At 36.1% G+C, this 13,610-nt stretch overlaps 1 protein-coding gene across 3 annotated transcripts in view; it reads left to right on the forward strand.

The window, feature by feature from the left end:
• The window catches only part of LOC145266351 (serine protease svh-1-like), a 228,974-nt gene that overhangs the window by 145,453 nt on the left and 69,911 nt on the right, over positions 1-13,610 (forward strand). For all 3 annotated transcript variants that reach the window (XM_080121964.1, XM_080121966.1, XM_080121965.1), the window contains 2 exons: positions 7,081-7,172; positions 8,083-8,227. In XM_080121964.1, the coding sequence (XP_079978090.1) occupies positions 7,081-7,172; positions 8,083-8,227 (237 nt within the window). The remainder of the gene's footprint in view (positions 1-7,080; positions 7,173-8,082; positions 8,228-13,610) is intronic.

Here is a 13,610-nt window from a genome sequence, read left to right on the forward strand (position 1 = left end):
AGCACCTGCCATGAAAATAACGATAAAACAAGGATAGGCTCGCAACGTCTCTTCTGTGGGAGAGGGGTTGCAGGGTAGAGAAAAGGGCATCCCCCACTAAACCACGAAGTCTATTTTGTACTCTGTCAAGGCATGATAGGCTGTTTTTGGCAGCTCCTGCCCAGATATGGCAACAGTATTCCATCCTTGGCCGTACTTGGCTTTTATATAGATAGAGAATTGCATCAGTAGTGAGATATCTTCTGGAGCGGTAGAAGGATCCCACCATCTTTCCTGCGACCTTGGCAACAGACTTGATGTACGTGTTCCATTTCAGATCAGGAGTAAAGGTCAACCCCAGAAGCTTGTCAAAACACGGGGCCTCACCCAGACGAGAGCCATCCATCACAATTGATGCCAGCTGGGGATCAGAGCGTTGATGATGTAAGGATAGGAGTTTGGTTTTAGATGCATTAAAGGTAACTAGCCACAACTTCCCCCACTGAACCACGCGCTCGAGATCAGAGGAGAGAGAATCCGAGAGAACTTCGTCATTTACAGCCTTTGATGTGTTGCCGTAGATGGTCGTGTCATCAGCATAGATGTCAACGAATGATTTAAGTATGTGTTTAGGGAGGTCATTGATGTAGATCAGGAAGAGAGTTGGGCCCAGGATTGACCCCTGAGGGACTCCAGCATTTATATTGCAGGCCTCCGATTTTTGTCCATCTACCACTACTCTTATGAGCCTATCGGAGAGAAATGATTTAATGATTGAGAAAACATTTCCAGTTATACCGTAGCTGGAAATCTTGTGAAGTAGACCCTTATGCCATACTTTGTCAAAGGCCTTTGATATGTCAAGAGCAATTGCCCTAGAAAGGAAGCCTTTGTCAAGAGATTCACTAATCCTGTGGGATATAACCGTCAGCACATCTGCAGTAGATCTTGCAGAGCGGAAACCATATTGTGTGTCACTAAGAAGGTTATTCCTGCTGAGGTGGTTGACTATTTCTCTATTTAATATTGATTCCAGTAACTTACTCATAACACAGAGAAGACTTATTGGTCTGTATTGAGAGGGAGATGACTTATCACCTGAATTCTTAAATACAGGGCAAACTGATGAGGTCTTCCAGGGGGTCGGAAAGCACTTCTCCTTAAGGCAGCGCTTAAATAGTTTCGTAAGTATGGGAGCAAGTTCTGGTTGAAGCTTTTTTAACACTATAATTGGGATGCCATCAGGGCCAGTTGCTTTACTGGAATCTAGGTTTTTTATTAGCTTGGCGACCTCATGCACGGATATTTGTATGTTACCTAGCTTGTTCTGTGTTATAGGAGGAAATATGGGGAGTTGATGGCCTTCGTCGCATAGGGTAGAATTAGCTGCAAAGTTCTTTGCAAATAGTTTGGCCTTGTCTGACGCTGACGAGATAACCTCTGGTCCATTGATAATGGTTGGGATAGAACGCACACTTCTGTTCAGGATCCTATTTGTTATTTGCCAAAACTGGTGGGAACCAAGCCGCTGATCAGCTACCTTGGATTTAACAGACTGGGCATATAGCTCTCTTGCATTTTTTATTACTCTTTTACAGTGGTTGCTGGCAGTCCTGAAAGCAGCTTTAGTCTCAGTGCATCTATTACGTTGGTAGTTATGGAAAAAGTGATTTCTGTGCGCGATAGCAGCAGCACATTCTGGGGAGAACCATAGCTGGCTGTTAGGTTTTTGTTGGAATTTTTTAGATGGTATGAATTGGTCTATGCCTACAATTAACCATTCGGTCAGATCTGATACTATAGAGGACACTTCCTTTTTAAACATGGAGTGCAGAGGTAAATCAGATATGAATGTACGGAAGCTATCCCAGTCAGCCATAGAGTATCGGTATACAGTACGGTGGAGGGGTACGTCTGATGGCTTCTTACATTTTGTTTTTATCTTAACTGATACGACAGAGTGGTCGGAGGATCCTAAAGGAGAATGAACGGTACATGAACATATATATATATATATACATATATACATATATATACATATACATATACATATATATACATATACATATATATACATATATATATACATATATATATACATATATATATACATACATATATATATATATATATATATATATATATATATATATATATATATATACTGTTTTAAAAATAAATAAATAAATAGATAAATAAAAAAATAGTTGTTTATGTCCAAAATAAAAAAAAATCGCCAATTTCTAAAAACCATCCGATCTTCAAGGTGATCATGTGTATCATGCGCTCTCGGTTGTATTTTCTTTTCGTTACGACACTTTCATTTATCCCCACAATTATTCCGTTATTCCGGGGCCCCTTAATATTGTTGGGGTTGCTAATAAGTTCTTCATGTGAAGGAGGGGCGAAGGGCACCTCCAACAATAATTTTTGTTCCTTTTTACTTCTGTCATTTGTCTTTGACAAATGACGCATATAGGTCCTTTTTTTTCGTAAGATGTTATTTTCTCGTAAGAAAATTTTCGCCTCATTGTAACAACTCTAAAATTTGCTCATGCTTGTCAAATCCATGTTGAAGGGGTTAGGGTAATTTTCTGCCTCGACACCGCTTACGTCAGACGGCTTTTCCCCGAACTCAGAATGAGGCGGGACGTTGGGACCCTTTCCGTACAGGTTAACTCTCAATACAATATGTTATTGAAATATACACACGCACGATATATATATATATATATATATATATATATATATATATATATATATATATATGTTTCCGACGATACACACTCTTCGTTATCTGTTCCCTCTGAGAGATAAACACACTGAAATACACACACACTGAGATAAGGTTCTTAATATGAAACCACAACGCAACAGGACCTTGGGGAGGCTCGTTGCCACCCAAGTTCCAGTGAAGACAAATAGTCAATGCTAGGGAGAAGTCAATGGCAAGTGGCTGTTGCGATAATGTAAATTAATGTACAAAGATTATTGAAATGAAGTAATTAATGAATTCTGCTAAATATAAGTAAAAATTGAATTATTTTTTATTTTGTGATATTAAAAAAAAGGTTGGTGTTTTAGTTTAAATTTTGTTTAACTACGAATGTATAGACTAATTTTAAGCACAGAAACGAATTCAGTTTTATTTATTGATTTATTATTTTTTATTTTACTAAAGCCGAAGATAAATTTCAGACATTGTGAGAACGTATAAAGAAAAAGAAATTATAAACATTTATCAATAGAAGGAGATTTGGTTTAAGGATTGCAAACGAAACTGATATTTTTGGGTATTCTTGGTTATTGTAGCGAAATCCAAAAAGTCGAAATATTAATTAATTAATTTAAAAAAATAATAATTTTCAATTAAAACCAATAGTATCTATTTAATCTTCATGTCGAAATTCATAAGATATCCAAAAATTACGGAAAACGATATGGTAGAAATTAATTATTAATGAAAATAGATTTCCAAATTACGAGTTATTTTAGAGTTTCCAGATTGGACCTTTTAAAGCTAAATTTTGTAAATTTGGCCTTTTTTGAAGCAGTGTGGCCTTGAAAATTTATATTTAGCTTTTTTTTTTTTTTTTTTTTAAATTTGGTTATATATATATATATATATATATATATATATATATATATATATATATATATATATATAAAGTGAAAGTGTTTGTCTGTCTCTGTGTGTGTACATTTCCCTACGCAATAACTCTGGCAATTTTAAGTCTACAGACTTGAAATTTGATATACAGGGTACTGAGATTTGGGAAAATCGATGTGATCGGTTTTCGGCCAGAAATTTGGCGATTAAGGGGCTAAAGTTAAACGATTTGACCTTTGAGAACTCTACCAAACTCCTCCGACAATTTTGAGTCTAAACACTTGAAATTTTAGATATAGGTTCCTTGGACATGGATCTAACTTAATAACTTAGTTTGAGCCCAAAATAATAAACTTTAAGGGGTCATAATAGGGGTCAAAATTTTAAAAAATTAATCTTTTTTTTCTCAGCATACACCCCCAAACACCCGGGCAACTTCGGGCTGAACTACTCCCTTCTCTAAATTCTGAAATAATTTTTTTCTCCAACACATAATCGCCTTAAAAAAAAGACGAATCCTATATTGGCGGCGATTGGGTGAAGATACTTAAAAAAAAAAAAAAAAAAATATGAAATCGATAGAATTCCTTAGCACACGTTTTTTTTTTTATCTAAAAAAATAAAATTCTTCCCAAAATATAAAAAGTATATAATTTCAATTTCATAGGAAACGACACAAATGTTTGGGAGTTAACATCTTCAATATAGCTCAGAGTTAACATCTTTAATATATTTTAAACTAGCAGGCCGTCCGTCGTTGCCCAGTCGTAAAATACGCTTAAATATGATATTATAATTCATGCAGATAGTTTGAAAATACAGCAAAACGAGTTATTTCCCCTTACAAATTCTGCAATTCGTTTTTAGCACAAGAAACAAGAGTTACTTCCCTTGTAAGCGTTTTTTTTTTTTTAAGATAAAGCAAAACATTTTTTTTGTTTTGTCACCACTAATAGTAGGAACAATACGAAAAAAAACTTACCCCCCCCCAAAAAAAAACAACAGCAGAAAACAAAAGAATGAAAGAAATTGAAATCGGAGGATGGCTGAGAAGATACAACGTATAACAATAATGAAAACTGTTGAAATATTAAGGAAAAACCTTGAATGCAGAGACTAACACACACGAGCTACAGGCACAATCCGACCGTACAGAAACGGTTACAAATGTAAAACCCAAAGAAATATCACATGGAATCATAAAAATTAAAACGAGATAATTGTAAGGTAAATTACCTTTCGCGCGCCCCTGCCTCCTTGTTTTGTGTGGGAGTGGGTGTCACAATAAAATGGCGTCACACCAAATAAATGAGGAGGGTCAAGGAAGATGGAAAGACAGAGGAGAAAAAGCACTAGCCAGACCTCTACTGGGTAAGGGCAAAGAGGGCTGGAACCTTGGGGTGGCTTATTGTCACTCAAATTTCAGTGAAGACCAATGGTCACTGTCAACGAGAAATCAATGGTATACGGCTGTTGTGATAACGCAAATTCATTGTATTCGATTGTAGCTTCGAGAAATTGTAAGAAAAGCAATACTAATCAAGACATTAAAAAATGAAAATATCGAAAAAAGGTTATATTGTACGTATCCGTTACGGAATGAAGTTCTCCGAAAAAAAAAATTCACTTAATTTCATCAAGTAGTTTTTTTACAGCAAAAAAAAAAAAAAAAAAAAAAAATGGTTATGATACCGAGCAAATGGTTCGATTTTTAGAAAGAGAAAAGCTAGTAATAAAGACGGGAAGGGAGTGTCGGCGCTTTACCTAGAGTTATCTGCCCGTGGCGTGTTAAAAAATTATATAATGGCTGACTTCAACGCGCTCTCATACAAACGTGTTTTGCCGCTGTAAAAAAAAACAAAAAACAATAACAAAAACAAAAAAAACCCTACGCGATCAAATTAAATGAATTTTTTTTCTGAGATCTTCAGTCCAAAACGGATAGTACAATATAACCTTTTTTCCCCCCCGATATTTTCATTTTTTAATGTCTTGATTAAACTGTACAAGTACCAGAAAAGCAATAGCGTTACTTTGAATTACGGGTTTTATCGAGGGTGAGAGAACTGAAAAGTCAATTTTAGTTGTCTTCGAAAAATATTTTGATTAATAAAAATCGAAATATTGAATTTCAAGTAAAAGTTTTGATTTAACTGCTATATCGCGCCAATGAATATTATAAAAAAATTACCAAAAACGATGAGTTAGAAAATTATTATTAATTTTGAAAGACAATTAGGGAAAAGTCTGACTACATTTTCGCTTTTGAAAAATACAAAGAAAAAAACATGAAAACATTACAAAAGAAAATAATTTTTTATTTAATAAAACTGCAACGCGATTACTTTTTTAAAAATTTTATTTTTGATTACATTAAAATAAAAAACATAAATGCTATTGTTAAAAGAAAGGTAACTGCGACTATTTCTTGACTACTTCTTCTTCAACTGTTTTTTTTTTCATTCAAAAATGTTAAGGTGTTTAAAAATGTAATCTTTACTTAAAAGTACATTTTCTATCTTCTTGGCTCAATTTTTGTTGTTGTTTTAAGTAATTTTAAATACTTTTTATTTAATCTCAAATATTCACATTTTTACGAGTTGTTAGGCAACAAGAGGGCATTGCCAGGACCGCTGCAAGGAAGGTGGGCTCTCTCTACCGTGGGTTTCACGGAGCTAGAAAATTACTAACACCCGAAAGTATCCTGTACCTCTATAAGGTCACCATTCGCCCATGTATGGAGTAGTGCTGTCATATTTGGGCTGGTGCATCTGCTATTAGTCTCTCGCTCCTGGACAAGGTTCAAAAGAGAGTCGCCAATCTGATAATCCCTGAACTGGGATCTAAGCTTCAGCCTCTGTCCCATCGACGAAACGTTGCATCCCTCTGCCTGTTCTACAAGTACTTTAATGGTGAATGCTCTAACGAACTGTAAGCACTTGTGGCCCCACGACGTGAACACCCTCGTCAGATCCGACAGGCTGCAAAATCCCACCCCACACCGTAGAGATCCCTAGATGTAAAAGATCTTTCTACTCCAGTAGTTTCTTCCCCAGAACCGCTAGACTTTGGAATTCCATTCCAGGTCCCTGCTTCCCCAACTGTACTGACGTGCAGAAGTTCAAGTGCAACGTGAACAGGCATCTTGCTGCCCAAATCTCTACATAGTGCCCCAGTAGTTGTTGCCCCTGATAGTAGCCTCTACACCAAAGTGGCAATGTGCCTTGTTTGGGGTGAAAATGTAATAGATGTAATAAAAACAAGACGGTCGCCGACATTCTTCTTCATAGGAAAGAATGAGCGATCATATTGTTGGCTAATAATTGGTAAAAAAAGGGTATATTTGAGATGAAACAAACAACTTAAATCCACACACACACACACACACACACACACACGAGCCAGGTAGATATAAAAGCAACTTTTATTGGCTATGGTAATATTTATTGTATATTATTTATTGCTATCATTTCCTCTTTATTGTCTTTCAGAATACAAATTGAACCAATTTGTCACTCAGAGACCAACTTTTACCATCAGAAGAGATCCGGTCGAAGTATATATTTCAATTCCTTTGGAAACGGTACGATATTTTTTGTCTATACTTTTGTTGGCCAAGTATAGTCAGAGTTATTTCCCTTGAATGATATTCACATTAAAGTTATCGCCCCTGATTTATTGCAAAATACGAGAATGAACCATTTTGAAGATAAGTTGTTATTTTTTTTTTTATCTGTTCGTTTCAAACAAAATGCATTGCAACTGAGACGAAAGGGATATTGCGGTTAGGGCACAGTTTTAAAAGGTGCTATCTAAGGGGAGAGTTGTGCAGCAAGATGTTTGTTCACATTACATTTATATTTTTAGGGAGAGAATTCCGAAGACAAGTTGCTCGAGGAATGGAACTATTAGAAAAGACGGACGTAGCATGCTCTTGTTTCGTCGGCCAGGACCTTTTTTTTTTTCATTTTATTTCTCTCTCTTTCTTTCTCCCTCTTTTTTTCTCTCTCTCATTATCTCTCTATTTCTCGTTCTCTATATATCCTTTTTTTTTTTTTTTTAAATCTCTTTCCTAAAAATAAAATGACTAATTACTTATAATTAGTAATTTTATTTTTGATGGTCACCCACACGTGAGATTGAACCTTCAACCTCCAGAAGAATGTAAATTTAGAATTGAATTTTAGCAGTTACTTTAACCACTATGCCGTGAGTACTTTCGTGGATTACATAAAGGGTTGCATTTGAAATTCCATGCAGATTCCCGAGTTCGACAGAAAAAAACTCCTGAGTTCAGCAGAAAAATTCCAGAGTTGAACAAGGATCACCTGAAGAAGGTCGGAGGTTACATCAACCGAAACGTTGTGAAAAAGCACTCAAAACGAGAACAGTAGTCCAAAGAATCCAAATAATATGAATAATTAATCGTCATTTAAAAAATTTAAAAGCGTAACTTTTTTTGCCAACTTAATATTTGTTTATTTTCTTTATAGTGCGCAAGAATCTGCATCAACCATCGGAAGTTTGCTTGCAAGGCTTTCTATTATGAACTTCCTCAGAACCATTGCAGCCTTTATGACACAGCTGAAGGTTCAATGAGATTATTCGGACACAAAGGACAATTTTATGTATTAGACGGTAAGATCAATCTCTTTTTTTTTTCCCCTTCAATATGAAAAGTAAATACCACCCAATTTTTTTTTTAATACTTTCATTTCGCTATGAAGTCAGTCTCGGAAATGGCTGAAACAGTTTACAATTTAAACATTACTTTATTTCATGTAAATTTTCAACAGTGGGTTGGGGGGGACATAAAGTCAGTCCCGGAAATGGCTGAAACATTTTACAATTTAAACATTACTTTATTTCATGTAAATTTTCAACAGTGGGTTGAGGGGGGGACATAAAGTCAGTCCCGGAAATGGCTGAAACAGTTTACAATGTAAACATTACTTTATTTCATGTAAATTTTCAACAGTGGGTTGGGGGGGGGGGACATAAAGTCAGTCCCGGAAATGGCTGAAACAGTTTACAATGTAAACATTACTTTATTTCATGTAAATTTTCAACAGTGGGTTGGAGGGGGGGGACATAAAGTCAGTCTCGGAAATGGCTGAAACAGTTTACAATGTAAACATTACTTTATTTCATGTATATTTTTAACAGTGGGGTGGTGGACATGAAGTCAGTCCCGGGATTGGATGAGATAAGTGCAAATATATATTACAGAATACCCAGCGTCACCTAGGATTGAATGAGATATGTGGAAGATATATACTAGCAGAATACAACCCAGGATTGGATAAGATAGATGGAACATATATACTATGAGAATACTTGGAATTGATTGATGTGTTTGTAATGAAATAATCAGTCCAGACAATATATCAAAGTTGTTATTTTAGTAAGGGGGGGGGTCGATAATGTGGGTCAAAATTATGCAGCAAAATTATGTGCTGGAAAGCTAAAAAGATTTCATTTTTATGGAGCAATTCTGGTTTCTGATTGGTTGATAGCAGAACGTGAATTAATTTGATTCGTCAGTTCCTATCAGCATTTATAAATAGAATCTCCCAACTTTGAAGGAGTTTCCTTCCAGCTTTGGCGGCTTGGAGACTCGGTAGAAAGTACTCGTCAAGGATCCGTTCTTGACACTCAGCCCGACAGATGTGGGGCTGGGAACTTGGCCCAGTAGCTGTTGGACTTGCCACCCAGCTTTCAGGTGGGGCAAGTTTATTGCTTGTCGCCTGAGGCGCCCCAACCGGAGAATACAGATGGGGATGCTCAGGCAATTTTTGTCGAGGCAATAGTGCCCCTCCTTTAGGAGAGCTTGCCTGTATCCCACCTTCCGACCTTGTGTCACATAATGCTCTGGTGGGGATCAGTTTCCTTGCTGCTTTGGTTGCTAGGAGACTTGGGTAGAAAGAAACAGTCAAAGATCCGTTCTTGATAATCAGCCCGACATGTACAGAGTCAGGAACTGGCCCAGTATCTGTCGGACTGAGGTGCACCGTCTGGGTATCACCCAGGCGGTCCACTCTCCCAGGCCTTGCCACACTGCTTTTGGGTGGAGTAAGTTCATTGCTTATCGCCTGAGGGGCCTCGACCGGGGAATGCCGATGGGGATGCCCAGGCAATTTTCGCTAGGCAAGAGTGCCCCTTCTTTAGGAGGAGCCTGCTTGACATTCCACTTTTGGGACCTTGTGTCACACAATGCTGTGATGGGCAACATTCAAATATATATATATATATATATATATATATATATATATATATATATATATATACATATATATATATATATATATATATATATATATTAAAAACATATTTCAACATAAGGTGTATTATCCTTAATGGAAATTATTATAAGATTGAATTTTTACATTTTGAAACTTGCACTAGGTAGAAGTTGGGGAACGTTTGAAAAAAATTATTAAATTATTTAAAAGATCTGCTCTGGCTGATCTACTACCTCTACCATTGAGCTGATTTATATATCTCCCTCTCCCTCCTCTTTTTCTCTCTCACTTCCCCCTGTGTGTGTGTGTGTGTGTGTGCGTTTGTGCGTGTGTGTGTGTGTGCGCGCTCGCTCGCGCGCGTGTGTGTGTGCGCGCATATGTGTGTGTGTGCGCGCTCGCTCGCGCGTGTGCGTGTGCGCACGCGCGTGCTTTATTGATAGGGATGAATCTTTTTTTTTTTAGAATGAAACGTTATTGTTTTAAGAAAGTTAGAAAAGTATTTCTTACAAGGCATGAACATGTTTAAACAAAATATTTGGCTCTTCTGCACTATAAAGACAAAATTTCCGAAATCATAAAACCGAATTTCATATGAAAACAATGGTATTTACGTATTCCTCGTATTTTTAAAATGATTATATCCAAAAATTACAAAAGTCGATAAGGTAGAAAATTATTTATCAAAGAAAATAGGATTTAAAAAAAAAACAAAAAACGATCGTATTTGCTTATGTACAACACAGGAGAGTTTAAAAGGGAGGTAATTTTCCGTTTCAACTTATTTTATAAAATAATAAGATGGCCGCAATTTTTCACCTGCTAGCACGATTAAAGTTTTTTTTTTTAATAATTCAGTAAAATTCAGGTAATTTCAACTGCATAATTTGGAAGCTAACATTGTAACTTATTAGAATTGACAAAAAAATCAGTTGAAACCATTGTTTTTTATCTGAAAACTCCATTTATTGACTGCAAAATTTCGTTCTGATAGTGTAGAAGTGTCTATTATTTTTTCTTATAAACTTAAAATTCAAGTAGATGTAATTTGGAATTTATCAATTTTTAAAGTGCACTTTTATAAACTTTACAAAGTAAAATACAAAAAATTAATTTAAATTGAATCTAAAAATTACAGTTTTTATAATTTGACAGAGATTCTGCGTGAACTGACTTGCACGTTAAGACAAAAAAACAAAAAAACAAAAAACAAAAGATGAAGGCCACATAAACTGAAATTTTCTTTGTTTTCGCAACGGTCTTATTTTCATTGGTTTTAAAATTATTTTTTGATAAAGAGTGAAGGACCACTCGAAATATTAAAATTAAATCAAATTTTTTTAAATTTTATATACTTTTATGTTTTCCATAAGATAATCATTTTTTTTTTGTCCAATGTGAAGAAATTTATAATTTATTATTTAAATGCCCCAAACATTGATGCTGTTGTTTTTTCTTTTTCCTTGGCAAAACTCAATCATGTTCTGTTGAGTCAAAAAACAAAAACAATTTTCTCTAATAACTAAACAAAACTCTATGAATAAATATTTGAAAATAAAAGAACTTGAAACATAAAAAAAAACTTTTTCCCAAAATTATAGAATGTGGCATTACATGACTTCAAAATGCTTGCTATACCATAAAAAAAAAACAACAAAACCAAACCAAACATTGTGAATAAATATTTGAAGATATAAACACTTTCAAAACATAATGTACCTATTTACAATGCCTCCCTATGGGACAGAGTTAGACACCAGGGTCGTTTTTTAACGGGGAGAAAAAGTACAAAAATAAAAATTGTCTCAGTCGTGAAGGATTTCTCCTCCACTGAAAGAGAACGAGAAATAGAAGTGCCGCATCTGAAGAACAGATGGTATTTATTTGCTCCCCCACCGAGCAAATTAGGCACAAGGCCGATTTTTAATGTGAGGAGTGAAGGGAGGGGGAAGGGAAAAAGGGGACCAGCTCCCGAGAGGTGGGAAATGGGAGCTGGTTAATGGTCAGGCATGTAGGGTTGCCCCCACATCTGGTCTTTGCTAGTCATAGCTTGCAGCATCTGAAGAACAGATAGTATTTATTTGCTCCCCCACCGAGCAAATTAGGCACAAGGCTGATTTTTAATGTGAGGAGTAAAGGGAGGGGGAAGGGAAAAAGGGGACCAGCTCCCGAGAGGTGGGAAATGGGAGCTGGTTAATGGTCAGGCATGTGGGATTGCCCCCACATCTGATCTTTGCTAGTCATAGCTAGTCATAGCTAGTCATAGCTTGCAGTATCTGCCGGAACAGATACTACACTTTGCTCTTGGTCAAAAAGCCAAGTATCCCTTTTTCAAAACATAAGGTAACATAGCGCGGGCACACACATATGCAAATGCATGAGAAATGACGTCACTGTTAAAGAAAAAAAAAGACTTAAAAAAGGAGATCACGTTTGAGATGGGAAGAACGTTGAAGATCTTGTTAGAGAAATGATCACGTTAGAAGCGCGGATGACATTTGAGATTACATTAGAGAAGACGATCACGTGAGGGACGTCACAGCGAAAGAATGGTGAAATAAATGTTGTTGTACAACAAAAGAAACAAATTTAAGTTCTTTTCTTTGTTTGCTTTACAACTGAGGCCACAGCACGATGGTTCTCGGACAACATTACAATAAGAACATTTTCCCCAAATTGCGGGATTCGGCATTAAATTACTTCAAAATGCTTTCTCTACTATAAAACAAAACAACCAAACCAAAGAACATGAATAAATATTTGAAGATAAAAACAACTTTGAAGAATAAAATATTGTTTCCAAAATTAATGGATTCGGCATTAAATAACATGAAAAGGGTTGATATGCCGTAAAACAAAAACAACCATTTTTTTAAGCAAATCTTTATGTTAAGATTTTGTAAGAAAATGTTTTGGGGTAAGTGGGTATTTATTTGCTCCCCCACCGAGCAAATTAGGCACAAGGCCAATTTTTAATGTGAGGAGTGAAGGGAGGGGTAAGGGAAAAAGGGGACCAGCTCCCGAGAGGTGGGAAATGGTTAAAGGTCAAGCATGTGGGGTTTCCCCCACATCTGGTCTTTGCTTGCAGTACCTGTCAGAACAGATACTACACTTTGATCTTGTCACCCGGGCCCCGGAGGGCGCGCGGGCAAGTGGCCTTTGGCCAGTGTTTTGGGGTAAGTGAGATGATATGAATTCAGAACAAACTTTTCCGACAATCCAATATATAATTTTAGTTCAAGTACTCTAACCACTTTGCCTCAGGTTCGTTGTTGTTGTTGAACAACAACAACAACAACGACAAAAAAGAAAAAAAAGAAAAGAAAAAGTTGAAGTTCTTTTCTAATCTTTGTCTGCTTTGCAACCCTAAGCGCAGTGGATTAGAGTACATGGAAAAATCAATTGTAAAACTGATATTCTCCTGCAGGTTTAAGGTTCAATTCTTAGTGTGGCCGACTGAAAAATACAATTGTAAATTACTTAGGACCTCTATCCAGTCATGGCTGATGGAACAAGAACATGCTACCCCTGTGAAGTAAATAAAGGGTTCCATTCAAAATTCTGTCCAATGCCTGAGTTCGACAGAAACATTCCCGAGTTTGACAAGATAAACTTGAAGAAGGTCGGAGGTTACAGCGACCGAAACGTTGTGATAATCACTCTCAAGATGAGAACACTAGTCCGATGAATCTGGATAACATACCTAATAAAAATCATAAAAGAAATCATGAAACTATTTTCATTTTTTATTTTAGAAAGTCGTGGGAAGTGAGATAATATAA

Source organism: Euprymna scolopes, chromosome 41, assembly GCF_053919585.1.
Source record: "Euprymna scolopes isolate OS-2025 chromosome 41, ASM5391958v1, whole genome shotgun sequence".
NCBI lineage: Eukaryota > Metazoa > Mollusca > Cephalopoda > Sepiida > Sepiolidae > Euprymna > Euprymna scolopes.